The 16,581-nt window shown below is 39.9% G+C and overlaps 1 protein-coding gene across 2 annotated transcripts in view; it reads right to left on the reverse strand.

Annotated features, from left to right (window-relative positions):
- rapgef5.L (Rap guanine nucleotide exchange factor 5 L homeolog) overlaps positions 1 to 15,933 on the reverse strand; it is a 155,099-nt gene extending 139,166 nt beyond the window's left edge. For both annotated transcript variants that reach the window (XM_018267362.2, XM_018267361.2), the window contains exon 1: positions 15,524 to 15,933. In XM_018267362.2, the coding sequence (XP_018122851.1) occupies positions 15,524 to 15,796 (273 nt within the window). In that variant the 5' untranslated portion in view covers positions 15,797 to 15,933. The remainder of the gene's footprint in view (positions 1 to 15,523) is intronic.
- Positions 15,934 to 16,581: the final 648 nt, after the last annotated feature.

Consider the following 16,581-nt stretch of genomic DNA (forward strand, 5'->3'; position numbering starts at 1 on the left):
GGCATTCTGACTGCAGGCTGACGTGACTCATAATAATCTGCATGAGGTCTAAAGATCTTGAAAGAAACTGTCTGCAAAGGAAGGTGGCCTTTAATGTTCTGCCTGCTAATTTAGGAACCCAGCAAGCATCTATATTATGTATGCTTTTGGTCCTGCTGTCATCTGACATACCTGATTACTGTTCCCCAACACCTCACTCAATTCTGCCTTTGGATGGGGATGAGTGATGGGATTTCTAGCACAATTATGCTTTCTACATTAAAAGGGCCACATTTCCAGTTAAATTAAAATTCATGACACAGGAGTGACTTACATTACAGAAGACCTTTCACTGTGTGTGCATGTCATGAGTTTAACCTACACACAGAAAGCTTGGCCTTGCACATAACTACTGTACTTCACATTTTGTTAAGTATAATAAAGTAATATACCGTTTTGTTTTTTTTAAATCAAAAGCCTATTTTGACTACAGGGGAAGACAAAGCTAAATGAAATATTAATATTCTTAGCTACTGTTTAACATTTGGCATCTTGCTGGCTCTAAGCACAGCACGCAATTTCAAGTTGCGCTTCATTTCTTGTGCACTAAAGACTTTCTTGATCAGAAAAATCAACAGATGCCGCATAGCTTGATTCTGCTTCCTTTTGTGGCTAATTAGCAGGCTTTTTTGTGTCTACAAAAAAAAAAAGTGCTGTCCTGTCCATATTAAAATCAATGTATTTATCAACAGACAAGAGAATATCTGCTCAACCAGAGAAGAGGTGAATGTGGATAATATGTTGTTTGTTTTGATTCCCAATTTCATAATTTTCGGATTCGGTCTGGTATAGAATCCTCCTCTGGAAAGGCAGCAGTGAGCATTTTCGATCTAGGAAGCTTGTGCTCTGGCACAGATTCCAACGCTTTGGAATGGAAAGGTATTTTGATTGTCACCCACGTGCAAGGCAATTTCACGTAGGCAATAAGACCGAAGTCTGCCATTACCCTAAAAAAAGTAAATTTTTTAACCAGTTTTTTCTAAGTAATCCTGTTAGCACCCCTCCAGGCTGCTGGGGTGTAAACAACAGTAACTTGTTTTTCTTGTAAATTCAATGACAATTGCAAATTTTACACTATCTATATAGATGGTTAGATGCATAAACATAAGAAGTGTGCTTGTAGATAGGCATGTACCTTTTAAAGTAATGTCTCAGTCTGCATTTTGGTAAGTCCTGCCTCCTTCCGGGTAAGTACATTTGAATTGTCCTATTGAAATAAGGACAGGCTGGTATACAGCCGCAAGTACCAAGATAAAAATGTAGGACTTGATAAGAAGCAGCCATACAATAGGGCCTATGTACTCACCACTATATTTGCACCTTGCACTAAAACATTGCTGGTGTAGTGACAGGAGAATCTGATCCATTTCGCTTCACAGAAAATTCACGAAACGGCAAAAATTCACTGAAATGCATTGAAGGCTATTGACGACAAAATTATTTTTGATGATCGACAATTTTTTTGACGCACGACTAATTTTTCCACCCTATGGGCGTCTATATGCATAATTTTCACCGAAAAATTTCATTCATCACTACTGGTGTCTCCATTGCTGCAAAAGGTGAAAAGTGAAAATACAAGGGAGCACTGGAATTAACACCTGCCTTGAACCAGTGTAACTTCCAGGGCACCCTTTGTGTGTTGTACCAAAGACCACGTGTTACTTCCAGGGGACACTTTGTGTGTTGCACCCAAGACCACTATTAGAGGGGCCAGGCAGGAATTCAAGGGGCCGGTAAAATGTTATTTAACAAAATGAAAGAATTATTGGTCTACTGTAAATACTTTTGCAAGGTACTATGTATACATACAGATAAAGCTGCATGAGATCATAATTGATAGTAAAGATGCACCGAATCCAGGATTCAGTTCGGGATTCAGCCAGGATTCTGCCTTTTTCAGCAAAGAAGAGGCAATTAATCGCCGGGCGACTAAATCTCCCCGAACCTGAGAGCGTCTCTGCCCTCAAAAGTGAAAATCTTGGAGGCAAGTGATCTCTATCACGGTCGTCAGTAATCCCATTGTGCACTCGTTGACCCTTGAAATGCTATGGTCTGCATTTTGCATTTAATTCAGGAGCCGTTAGACATCTCTAGTATACAAAATATCAGACTACAAATATCCAACTGTCTGACTCTGTATCACTAGTCTAACCTGTTCCTGGTGCCTCACATGCTGTATGGGCAACAAGCAGCTGCACCCATAAGCTGTTCTATCACCAATGTATATGTTTGTATTTGCTCTGTGCTGTCACATTCACCTTCAAGCGGTCTAATGGAGCTTCTGCCTAATGAGATGCATGTTGCTGGCAGGCTTGCCCTGTGCAAATAAGAGGCCGGTGGCATGTCGGGAGAAATCACGCTGTGTTTGAGCTGCCAGGATCCTGCAGCAAAATGTGTAGGAGTGTTCACACTGCTATTGGGATTTATTTCTCTGAACCAGCCTTCTTCTTCCATGGACATAGAGAGAGATGACAGAGAAAACAAAAACTGCAGCAGTCTCAGTGGGAGTGCCAAGACTATCAAAAAATCAATATTCCACTTTGCCTTTAGCGTTGTAATGTGCAGAGGGTGTTTAGATTCCCCAAGGTTTAAGGGGTGGGCTGAAAACATTTTGCTGTGGGGGGGGGGGGAATGGGGGGTCAGCAATTCAGCAATTTACCCCTTATTTATCATTACATTTTCCAAACAATTTCCTGTGCTGGAAAAACCCTGAAAAAAACGTGAAAAAAAACTAATCGTACATATTTTTTTGATTTTCCACCCGAAAACTCAGGTTTTTGTCCGAAAACCACAAAGTATTCGGACTATTGCACGAAAACCAGCGCGAATCAAGATATCTTCGGAACTTCACCATTTGACTAATATGCAACCTCGGCAGTTCTGAGATGCCGAATTTTCGGATTCTGATTTTTTCCATCCTCAGGGTATAACAAATCCCTAATTTTTCCTTTTTTGGGCATTCAGAGTTTAATAAATAACCCCCATGATGTAAATTGCAAAGGGGCTATTCAAACTGCTTGAACTGGCTTGATGAGACACTGCATATGACACTATCGTATCATATTATAGTGCTAAAAATAAGCATCACTACAATAGGGTATTTTAGACAAATTGGCATATATGTTTACAAAGATATATAGGTATAGGATCCGTTATCCGGAAACCCATTATCTAGAAAGCTCTGAATTATGGGAAGGCAGTCTCCCATAGACTTCATTATAATCAAATATTTAACATTTTTGAAAATTATTTACTTTTTTTCGTAATAATAAAAGAGCATAATATACTCGATCCCAGCTAAGATATAATTAATCCTTAAAGGCAAAACAATGTGGTAGGGTTTATTTAATGTTTAAATGATTTTTTGTAGACTTGAGACATGGAGATCCAAGTAATGGAAAGATCCCTTATTCAGAAAACCTCAGGTCCTGAGCATTCTGAATGTGTTCCATACCTGTTTAACAAACTTTTGGATACTAAAGGGGTAAGTTATAGTTGCATTTGTGCAAATTTCCAGGCAGTCAATTGCGTATAAAACTAAATTTATTAAAGGAGCTCTCTGCAGAGTTGCACTCGGTGCTGCTCAGTCTTTCCTGGCTCCTGTTCCAAATTACATGCAGTTGCGCCTATCAACACAGGGGAGCCATGGACCAACTGTCACCTCCGGAGCAGGCAGTAGCTCCATTGCTCCCTCAATGGGCACAGTGCACTTGCATCTAAAGTACACAAAATTGACCCCTTAAAATGTTACCATTTTTAGGGAAAAGGCGCAAAACTTTGGACGAATCCAATAAATGCCTTTATTTTTGTAGAAACTAGTGAATGCAATAAGAGGTAGCAGTGATAGGGGCACTTCCCAACTGGTGTATTTCAGAGTTCTGGCTGCCATAAGCCTAAACACTAAACCAATAAAATAACATTTAGAGCTAAATCCATGTACTGTAATACGGATACTCTTCATCCGTATTACGTGTGTGTGTAAACATGATCTTATTGCAGTACCTTTTCCTGAATGCATCCAACATTCTTCCGTTCAGCAGAATTTTATCAAGTTCAACAACCATGTCACTTATACGCCAAATAAAATATATAAGTACACACTCTAGGAGATTTATGGGTAAATATATACAGCAGTCTGTACAGGTAATGGGAAGTCGAGCAGACTTGTGTGAGTCAGATCTAGTCAGGACTAGTGTGGTGATGTGAGTCATGGTCTACCTTGGTTATGTGTTTGACTAGCTATGTCAGTTGCTTTATGTATATATATCAATCCAAGTTCCTTTCTAGATTACGTTACTTGTGTACATATCTGGACAAGTCATTTTCCAAGATCACATGAGTTGTAGTGCAGAGGAGTGGAAGAAGCCAAGGCTCCACTAGATGAGAGCATCAAGAGTTCAGGGTGCAGATTAACTGATGGGTGCAGCAGCCCTATAGACCCATAAATATCCAGAAGACCTGATACCCTCAGTATGGCACTTTGGTTTTTTCTAATGGCTAGATTCTAGGAGCTGCAGCAGTTTGGACTTGTCAGTAGAGGAGGCAGCAGGCCAGAAATGAGCATACCAATGTATACATTTGTTTGTTTAGATTTTCATGGGAACGAAACTTGGATGACAGTGTATAAGTGAAAAATAAGTGTTAAAACTGTATAATATCAAGCTAATGTAATAAAAAAGTGCATAGTTTGTACCAAGACTAGTAACCCATAACAACCAAATTCCTGTTTTCTTTTTTTAAACAGGTGACCAGAAAGTTCTACCTGCTGATTTGTTGCTATGGACTACTAGATACCCCCAGTTCGTTGTACTGCGTGATATTTTCCAGGATATCACTTTTGTAGCAACACAGCAAATCAGCAAAACATAAGATGCAATTTTACTATCCAATCACCTCCTTTGCCTTTTAAGCCTGCTAGTGTGGTTGCAAATCCAAAGTTTAAGGGGTACATTTAACAAGAGTAAATAGAGATCGCCAAAGTCCTCTAGAGTGAAATTCCACCACTCTCCATTTCTATGGGATTTCTAGAAGAGTATTTATCAATGGGTGGAAGTGAAAGTTCGTCCTTTGATAAAAACACCTTTCAAAATCCCATAGAAATGAATGGAGAGTGACGGAATTTCACTCTAGAGGACTGTGGCGATCTCTAACTTCACTGTTTGATAAATATACCCCTATGTATTTAGGTAATTCCTAGGTCAGGGTTGTCCAACTGGCGGCCCGCGACCCCCCTTGTGTGGCCCTCCACCTACCTGCTGTGTTTGCTTACCATGTGTAAGATTTAAACGGTATCACTACAGAGATTAACTGGCCCCTGCATTGTTTAAACCTCAAATTCAGACTAATCCCCTGTATTGTTCACACCTGTTATCCCCCTGCATTGTTCACACCTGTGACACCTCTATTGTTCTCATTCTTAAACCCAGTACTGTTCACACCTGAGACCCAGACTGAAACTGCCCACCTGTTCACATTTTATACAAAATGCTAATGGGGCACCAGCACTGTGCCACTGTATGAAGTACACCTTAGAGTGGTCCTGATGGGTTTTCCTGTATCTTGCTCTGTTCTTCCTTACCTATGCTCCCTGTGTGTGCCATACTGTCTGTGTGTGACATACTCTGCCTGTGTGTGCTCTACTCTGCCTGTGTGTGCCCTACTCTGCCTGTGTGTGCCCTTCTCTGCCTGTGTGTGCCCTGCTCTGCCTGTGTGTGACATACTCTGCCTGCTTGTGCCCTACTCTGCCTGTGTGTGCCCTTCTCTGCCTGTGTGTGCCCGTCTCTGCCTGTGTGTGACATACTTTGCTTGTGTGTGCCCTTATATGCCTGTATGTGCCCTTATATGCCTGTATGTGCCCTTCTCTGCTTGTATTTGTTCTGGGGGTTTGTTAATATTTGAAAATAAATTATTGTTATCCACAGGGGACGAGGAGGTATATGGATTTAAGGGTACGTCTTAATATGACAACTTTTTTCACATATGAGTGATAAGTGCTATCCCTGCAGTGAGCACCAACCATTTCTTTTTTTGGTGTGCTACCACAATTAATGTGGACATGGTCTTGTGGTAACTTGGGTGTGGTTTAAAGTGGGGTGTGGTTTAAAAACAGGGAGTAGTCAACACTGGCTTCCACCATGTAGGCCAGAAAAATTCAGGCCCTCGATAACACAGAAGTTGGAGAGCACTGTCTTAGGTAGTTCTCAGAATTTTGGAGCACTTTAACTGAGCTGTAGTGGTGTATAACGGCCTAATCCAAATTAAAATAATGGAGACCCTAGCGAATGAACTGAACTGGATCCAGCCGTTTGTCTGCCAGGGGTTATAGATGAGGTACTACAAACAATGTAGCTATAGTGCGGTTATGCACACTCATGTTCTATGCAAAACAAGCAGTGATTATGCACTGGATGGGTGAACTCAATTTTTCAGTGCATAACATCTGTCTATGCCACAGTGTTATATAGTATGAGATTAAAGGAGAAGGAAAGTCAAAAATAAATTTCAGCTCTAAGTGTTGCCAATGAACAGAACATATCTTTAACAGCAAACATTCCCTCATTAATTTCTTCCCCAATATAAAGGCAGCAATCGTTTTAAAAAAAAGTTTAAACATGTATATAAAATCATACCCAGTTTGCAGTCCGAAAATCACTCAGAATAGGGCACACGCATGCGCAATAGTTAGCAGCAGTGCCCTGCGCATGCGCACTAGAATCTGATGTGTACCTTTGGTAGAGATGACGTTGTGGTCACGTGATGGAGACGTACGTCATCACTGACCTCTCTGCCCCCGCCTCATTCATTCTATCTCCAATCGCGATCCTGCTTCCTAGGACACTCAGTGAGGTTTAAAGCTCCTGCGCTCGCTCTGGTTTAAATTTACAGCTTGTCAGCGAGCAAGCGCAGGAGCTGAGGGGCTAAGCTGCTAATAAAGATAAAAAGCAATCCAGCGAACGGGTATATCTGACTGAGGTCTAAAGTGATTTATTATAAAAAAAATGAAAGGACGCATACCTTTATTGTTAACTCTAAAGCTCTAGGAGCTTGCCCAGGGCGGAAGTGACGTGCCTATTTGAAAATGGCGGCGCCAAAGTTTACATTACAGCAAGACTTCTAGACGCTGGTGGCCAAAAACTATTCTGAAATTACAGTTTTCATTGCGGCGTTTCAGAAGGGGGCCTGATGACGCACAAAATGGAGTAGGTTATATTTTTTTCGTTTCCTTCTCCTTTAACAGGTGATTTTGCTGAAGAATATTCAGTTCAGATTCATGCTGATTAATTTGTTTGCCTTGCTGTCCTTGGTATTTATGTATGTGTGACTTTAACTTTGTGCCAGCTTAAGTAACAGTCGTTTCTTCCTACATTTTATGATTTCCTAGAATGAATGTTGATTTTTATTGGTCCCCGGGAAAACATAAAAGTGAGGTTCTACTGTAAGTCCACTTTTTAAAAATGATTTCCTTTTTGTCTGTAATAATAAAACAGTACCTTGTATTTGGTCCCAGCAAAGATATAATTAATCCTTACTGGAGCCAAAACAATAGTTTTTGGCTTAATTAATGTTAAGGAAAAGCTTCCTTATTCGGAAAAACTCAATTTCTCAAGCATTCCGGATAACAGGTCCCATAGCTGTATATAAAGGTAAAGTTCCAAAGACAGTATTATATATAAAGCAGTGCTTGTTTTGTAACTCCACATATAAAAAATGCAGAATTATGTCAAACCTGCCCACAACTTTCACTTTCAGAAATTGCAAGTCAAACCACTAGTTCAAATACTTCTACACACCATTTTATCAAGGTCAGTACCTCAGGACAGGTACAAAAACAATGTGGTCTATTAAGGGTCAGGGCACACAATCAGAGTCGTGGAGATTAATTGCCCGACGACAAATCTCCTCTTCTTTGGGGCAACTAATCTCCCCGAACTGCCTCCCACCGGCGGGATGGCACTCGGAGTGCTTCGTTTTTCGAAGTCACCAGAAGTTTCCTCGTGAGGAATTTATATTCTAGCCAGTGGGAGAGAGTTCAGGGAGATTAGTCGCCCCAAAGAAGAGGAGATTTGTTGCCGGGTGACTAATCTCCCCGAATCTGAGCTTGTGCCCTGACCCTTAGAAGGGAACAAGATGACAACTAAGACATTACATCCCAGTAATTGTCCCATCATTTCTGAAGCAATGTTAAGACCTTTTGTAAATACATTAGACAATGCTACAATTATTGACATAGTTAACATGGTTTTGATGTGCTTAACAGGCAAAAAAACATTCTGGAGAATAAAATTACCTAAAGAGAAACTAAACTAGCCTTAAAGTGATACTGACACTAAAAAACTACTTTTTAAAATATGAATGTACTATAGGTCATGCTGATTTGCTGAGAGGTTTGTTTTTGTAAGTAATTGTTAGTTGAAGTTCCTAAACCTGACTGTTGCCTGCAGCCCCCTCATAGGAGATCACAGGGAGTCAGATAGGTAATATGAAAGCATTGGGCAAATTCTTTATGGCAAAATTATAAGAAGCATGCAAAGTAAATTTTAAGGTAGATGTAAAAAAAGGTTCAATTTCTGGTGTCAGTATCTCTTTAAGCAGCAACCATGAAACCAAGAAATAGTGTGTGAATACAACTACAGGAAAACAAAAACAGTTACCAAATACAAGGAAAAAATCATCAAATCGTATATGCAAGTATAAAATGTCCTGATCAATGCACCTATAGCCCCCACAATTTTCCCTCACTGGAGTTGGGGGCTGCACTTTTGCACTTCTCACTGGCAGCTGTTTGACCAGGCAGGGTTGCCAAGCTTTTCAAAAATATTCCCAATGTTCGTAAGCAGTAAAGCTAGTAACCCGCTTCTGGGGACAATGAGCCGTTTACTGAAGCAACGGTGATGGCATAATAAGGTACAATGATATTACACCAGGAGTAAACTAATAAGATGTTTCCTACACTATTGCCTTTATGTCTGCATTGCTCCAATGCCCCTTGCATGATGCTCCACTCCCCGTGATCCTTCCCTAGGATACAGCCATCCCGGCAAGGTGTACTGAGCCATTTATCATCAGTAGCGGGCAGCCAAGTTCTGGCCTATCCTATCCTCTGCCTGCTCGGAATAGGTGTTCACCATGTAGTGCCGAAAACAGTAATCTCGCTTACCATTAAGGCACTATTCCATGATAGACGGCTTATCACATTTCACTGGAAAGATCCCAATTCCCCAACACTCCCCTCCTGGAAAAAAAGAGGTCACTAAGATGTGTACCATGGAAAAATTAACCCTCACTAGAAAAGGTCATAAACCTACACAATGGGAATACTTGCAGGTGTGGACTCCCTCCCTGCAATGTAAATTGTTGTACATTGTGAAGGTTTTGTAACCTCCCTAAGGTACATTGTGGATGTATAGTATTGTATGAGTAAATTGCTGCTACTCCACTTCCACTGTGTAACTATGTAATTTTTATTTTTCTACAGTGCTGCAATAGGAAGCTGCTGTGATCAACCATGTAAGAATTGATACTTTCCTTGTAAAGATAGAAATGCCACCTGTCTTCTTTGGCAAAGTGCCACAGTATAGAAGAAAGGCATAGGCACAAAGGAAATGAAAGGAAAAGGAGCAACAGATAAGCCAATACTATTTCTGTTTGATTTGCTTTGAACAATTTAAAGTTAAAGATTAAATTGAGGAAGTATATATACAACTTTACTGACTTGTAGGGATATTCCTTTTGTATACTTTGTTTTAAAAAAAACAAACAATAAACTACACTCTTTACTATAACCTATAGTGCACTTCCTTGTATGCAAACATTGAGCTGCTGAAAACTGTCTAACATAAAGCAGAGGCGTAACTACAGAAGCTTACGAGAGACTTTTCATGGAGCAGCCAGTAAACCAGTAAATATAGGGTTACTTTGCAAGCCTGTGCCGGTGCTCCCCAACTTGTGCATCTGAATAAATTAATAAAATATTTATGTCAGTTTAAGGTTATATATATATATATATATATATATATCTACATCTATATCTATATATAGATATATTATTGGGTCTTTTAGAATAACATTGGCAATTGCCAGCTCAGATTTCTGCTCAAGGCAAATCATCGAAAAAATACATGTGGCAGGTATTTCTTAAACAGCAACAGATGGACTGCCTAATGTTGGCTCTCCAGTGACCTCAACCAAGTCTGTAACAAAAACACTAATGATCTGGGGCCATTGTCTCCAATACATAGCTCTAAGGGGGTTATTTATTAAAGGTCGAGTTGTGTTTTCTCCAAAAATCCAAGTTTTTCAAGGGTAGTTTTACAAAAAAATACTTTAATTTTTCAGGGGGGAAAAAACTAAACTTTTTGAGATTTATTATGCCCCGAAGCTGCTAAAATCCCGAATCCACAAAACCTGTCAAATTCATGTAAAATTTGATTGTGATTTTTTCATAAATAAGCAAATATTACAGTTGTGATTTTATTAAAGGTAGAAAAAAAAACTCACAAACTTGGCCTTAAATAAACCCCTTAGTGTGTTAGTTGCCTTAGGCTCAATCCTCTTTCCAAATGTAAGTATTATACAAGCCCCCTTAACACTGTGTGATTAAGTATGTAAGTTGGGCTCTTGCACCAAGGTTTCCAACCAGCAGTATGTATGTGTATATATATATATATATATATATATATATATATATATATATATATATATATATATATATACGTATATATATATATATATATAGTCCAAAAATAAAAGGAAGCACTCACGGCATAAAGGTTGTTAGAAGTCCTTTACAGAATCATATAAACATCTACCCGTTTTGGTACCTATATATATATATATATAGGTGAAGAATGGCAGCACTCACAGGATTTTCAGGCAAAATAAAGAAAAGCTTTTTATTTAACTCAACATTTTGATCCCTCACAGGGATCTTTCTCAAGAGTATTTATTTATTTTGATCTCCAACACAACGTTTCGGAGAACACTTGATAAAGGAGGTTGTACCTCCGAAACATTGTGTTGGAGATCAAAATAAAAACAATAAGGTTTTAGCACATTTGCTACTTGTGTGTGCCATCCTCTTTCTTCAGCGTAAGTACAGGTATGGGATCCATTATCCAGAAACCAATTAACCAGAAAGCTCCGAATTACAGAAAGGCTCCCATAGACTCTATTTATCCAAATAATCCAAATTTCTAAAAATTATCCTCTGTAATAATAAAATAGTACCTTTTACTTGATCCCAACTAAGATATACAGTAATTAATCCTTGTTGGAGGCAAAACAATCCTATTGGGTTTATTTATTGTTTACATGATTTTCTAGTAGAATTAAGATAAAGAAGATCCGTTATCCAGGAAAACCCCAGTCTGTGGGATGAAAACGCAACGACATCCCGCTGGCATTTACATTCTAGCCGGCGGGAGGCAGTTCGGGGAGATTAGTCGCCCACGAAGAACAGGAGATTTGTCGCCGGGCGACTAATCTCCCCGAATCTGAGCATGTGCCCTGACCCCAAGACCAGTAAGGGTGATGACACATGGGGAGATTTGTTACCCACTATTAAATCTTTGCTACTGACCAACTCTTGAGAAGGGCATTCCATAGCATAACATTAAAGGAGTTGTTCACCTTCCAAACACTTTTTTCAATTCAGTTGTTTTTAGATTGTTCCCCAGAAATAAAGATTTTTTCAATTACTTTCCATTATTTATTTTTTACTGTTTTTCCAAAATCTGAGGTTAAAGTTGAATGTTCATGGTCTCTGGTGTTTGAGTCAGGGAGATCAGTAATTCAGGTGCAGACTCTAAACTGTTACAATTTTGCATCATTTAGGGGCATATTTATCAATGGTCGAATTTCGAAATTGAAAAAACTTTGAAATTCGAATGCAAAAAGACCAACTGAAATTAAGTCAAAGTTTTTTTCTTTGGTCGAATAGGTCGGTTTTCGATCAAATAGGTCCGTATTCGGCCGAATTAGAATCGTACGAATCGAAGTAATAGCAAATTAGATCGAATTCAATTTGAAGTTTTTCGATTTTTCAAAGTCCACCAATTGACTCCAAATAGGTTTTAGAAGGTCCCCCATAGGCTAAAACAGCAAATAGGCAGGTTTTAGATGGGAATAGTCGAAGTCGAAGTTCAAATTTTTTTCAAATTCAAATCGAATTTGGACTTTTCCCTAGTCGAAGTACACAAAAAATAGCTCGAAATTTTAATTTTTTTCATTCGAAAATTCACCTCAACCTTTATTAAATCTGCCCCTTAGTTGATACATTTCTCAGCAGCATCTCTGGAGTATTAGTAACTATTGTATCAATTCTAACAGCTGCCTGTAATGAAACCCAGAGATTCTGCTCAGCAGGGTCAAAGAAAAGAAAAGTATCAACTAAATGTATCCATTTAGAAAAGTTTACAGGGTCGGCGACCCCCTATCCCAGAGCTGCTGCAGAAGGTGAAAAATTACACTTTACACTTCAATATTACAAAAACGGTCACATATAGAAAATAGGAAGACATTGGAAAAAGTCATTATTTCTGATGATCTATCTGGAAACAACTAGTAGTTTGAAGGTTTCAAGGTTTTTATACCTTGAATAACCGCACAACTCTAATTTCTTCTTATTTAATGAAAAACTTGAATGGAACAAACTCGAATCAGTGAATTTGAGGTGAACAACCCGAAAACTCATATTTAAACCGACATAAAAATCTGATGAAGGCTATTAACATCATCAAATGGTTCAAAGGACCTCTGCCATTGACTTCTACATGACCTTAACAGGTTTTAGCTGGAGTATTTTTGGATTCAAGCTATTTCCAGCATCGGGGTATAATAATACTCAAAAAAAAATTCTTTTACAAAACCTCAAAAAATTATTTTTTTTACCCCGAAAAATTAAAGGTGTTTTTATTTTTAACCCAAAAATTCAAAAGTCATCGTGTTCTGACTGAAAAATACCTTTGAGAACTAATTTTTCAGGTTAACTACAACTTGACCTTTAATAAATGAATAATGAATTAATTTATTCAATTAATAATTAATTTATTCAATTAATAATTAATTAATACGGGTAGATTAATAAATCTGCCCTTACGTTTGCCACAAGTACAACCTAATATTCCCAGTGATCTATCTTAAGCCGGGGGGAAATGCCTCCCTTTTCATTTTTTTACTTGCAGTGATTTTAATGTTATTCTATGGCATGTTCAGGAAATAAGCCTCCGGCAGTAGCAAAGTTTTAATTATGGGTGACGAATCTCCCCTATGTGCCATCACCCTAACGGGTGTAAATCAGAGATAATTCCTACTTACTTTCCTAGATACATCTGAAAGCCCAGCTTGAGTTCAGAAAGAGATTTTGGGTGAAAACTTATTACCTGTCCTAGAAATTCTTGGAACTAATTTTGGATGACTGATATTTTATTTTATGACATCACAGTGCTACTGACCCTCACACCATTCCTCACTGCCATTAGCCACATGTCTCATTGCAATACCATGCATCATTGTACCTAGACTAGCAAAATCACACTATAACATTAAAGTCATCAATTTTTTATGCGCTTGTCTAGAAACAAGTGTAAATGATTACTGCAATTTCAGTGTGGGTCTATGGGAAGCTGTTTCGCATGCTTTGGCACTTTGTTTTTTGAGCAACTTAAAAAGTATGTTGTTGAGAGCACCCAAAACAGCCCCATTCACTTTTAAACGTGTCCTGAAAGGGACAGCGTTACTCCAACCACAGCAATGTAGGAACTAAAAAAATTAGATGTGTGCCCTAAATTATCATTTTACCAAATAAAAGAAAACATAATTGAAAATAGCTCTCAAAAATACTTTTATTAAATATGTTCAATGATTTCAATGTAAAGAGCATCAGTGTAGTTACAGATCAAAATAGTACAGGTATGGGATCTGTTATCCGGAAACCAGTTATTCAGAAATCTTCGAATGACGGGAAGGCCGTCTCCCATGGACTCCATTTTATCCAAATAATCAATATAATAAAACGGTGCCTTATACTTGATCCAAACGAAGATATAATTAATCCTTATTGGAAGCAAAAGGAGCCTATTGGGTTTATTTAATGTTTAAATTATTTTCTAGTAGACTTAAGGTATAAAGATCCAAATTATGGAAAGATCCATTATCTGGAATACCCCAGGTCCAGAGCATTCTCCATAACAGATCCCATACGTATATTTGTTTTGGTCTGTTGGATGGTTTTAACTTTTGAAACAATGAAATATCTCCCTTCCAGTGGTGCAGACATAATATAAAATGTTAAAACTGTTAAAAAACCCTTTCTGGGCTGACCTCAGCTTCAGCTACACTGTGTGTGACTGCACACAGGATAATCGGATTCAAAACAATGGAGCCGGAGCACTGAGCAGATCTGCTTCTCTCAGCCTGAAAAAATATGCAGCTGGAAGCCTCCAGTCTGTGTGCCCATAGCCTTAATGTAAAAAAACAAAAAAACAGGCCACGTGTAGGTTTAGAATGCTGCAATTCCCTCTGGGTGTAAACAGTGCAGTTTTTATCTATAGCTTTTCCCCAAGGCTGAATCTACAGTCACTGGAAACTGTATGAGCTCTCATGGCATGAGTCACTAATGTCAACAGATCCCTCTGCATTTTGTCCTTCAGGCAATATAAATAAAGTGGTGTTGTGACCACATTTGGCAGCCCTGGGATCCTGAATTGTAATTGGTGTAAGTGACCATTGTGAGTGTGACATGGAGTTCAGGTTGTGAGGGACTGAGGAGGATCATCTCATGGACTATAACGGATGGAGACCCCCAGGTATGACCCTCCCTAACCATAACCATACACTTGCACAGTCAGGCTGCCTGGGAAGCATGAGGGAAGCTCTGGGAAAGCAATGCAACCTTCATATCACTGTATCAGAAATGCAGAAAGTAGGGCAGTGCCACATTAGCATTCCACATCAGTGCAAACAGCAAATATAGCAATAAATAGAAAATAAAATAAAAAACCAGATGCAACGGCATGTGACACTGGGTGCCAAGGCATGGTGTGACATAGGGGTTAAAGGCATGATGTGACACAGGGGTTAAAGGCATGAACATAGGGGTTAAATGCATGATGTGGCATAGGGGTTAAAGGCATGGACATAGGGGTTAAATGCATGATGTAACATAGGGGTTAAAGGCACGAACATAGGGGTTAAATGCATGATGTGACAGGGGTTAAAGGCATGAACATAGGGGTTAAAGGCATGATGTGACAAAGGGGTTAAAGGCATGAACATGGGGGTTAAATACATGATGTAACATAGGGGTTAAAGGCATGGACATAGGGGTTAAAGGAATGATATAACATAGGGGTTAAAGGCATGTGACCCAGGGTGCAATGACATATGACGGGGCACTGGTGTAGGTGCAGAGCACGTGAGCTCTTTGGGTGATGGAGTGACAAGACAGGGGTGCTACAAGGCATCAGCACAGGGTGTCACTTACCGGACTGCCCGTGGGACCAGCTACAGCCGTGTCCTCGCTTTCACATAAGGAAGGTGAGGGGGCATGAACAGAACTCCGTCTCCGCAGGGTCAGGCCGCTCTTCAGCAGGGATGGCAGCTCTCTGAGCTTGTGCTTCAGCTGCGCCTGCTGCTCCCGGACACTGCGACTCCGGCTGAGAGAAGGAATTCCTGGTCCAGTTGGGGACAAGCTGATAGGGCCACTACTATCCGACGTGGGCTGCATCTTCCTCCGTCTCACCTGCCCCACGGTCATGCTGCTGCCGCAGTGCCAGTCGAGTACATGTTACCTGCAGGTGGGCTCGGGACATACAGGGAAGTATCCGCAGCAGCAGCAGCGACACGATGAGCAGGATGTGTATGTGCGACTGAAGCCTTACCTCTGTCTGTCAGACACACGGACACTCCCCTGCCTCCTGGGGGAGGGGCGGGCATAGCACTGCAAACCGGTTTGCAGAAACAGATCCAGAACATCTCTTGCCTATGTATAAGGATAATGTTACCACATTTGTGCGGCTCATAGAAAATGCTACTACAAGCCTTGCACTGATTGCATTTATATCTACATTTATATATACCTTTATATCTACATTTATATCTATATTGGTTCATGTGCTGTGCTGCCTGTGCTTTTAACCTGTCACCGAATGTAGTAATCCCTCACATACACCTCACACGGTATCCCTATTGCTTATGTTCATCTGCTGCCCACACAGGTCTGGACTGGGAGTCAAAATAGGCCTTGGCATTCCAAGAACAAAGAGGCCCAAACAGGTCCCAGCAGCCCACTTAATAGTGACTTTCTATTTCACCTCATAGCAGCCAGAACCCACCGATTGCCAGTCCAGTCCTGTGCCCACATAACTACCAGGGCCAGAACTAGGGGTAGGCAGAGTAGGAGCATGCCTAGGGCACAAGGCTTTTGGGGTGCCCGGCACGTACCTTCAATTGCTGCCTATCCCTTTTCGGTCTGGAGTCCTGGTCTTTTTGTACATGCGCTTGCCTAAGTTATGGGAGGGTGGCGTGTGCTGTGATGCAACT

This window comes from Xenopus laevis, chromosome 6L, assembly GCF_017654675.1.
Source record: "Xenopus laevis strain J_2021 chromosome 6L, Xenopus_laevis_v10.1, whole genome shotgun sequence".
Taxonomy (NCBI): Eukaryota; Metazoa; Chordata; class Amphibia; order Anura; family Pipidae; genus Xenopus; species Xenopus laevis.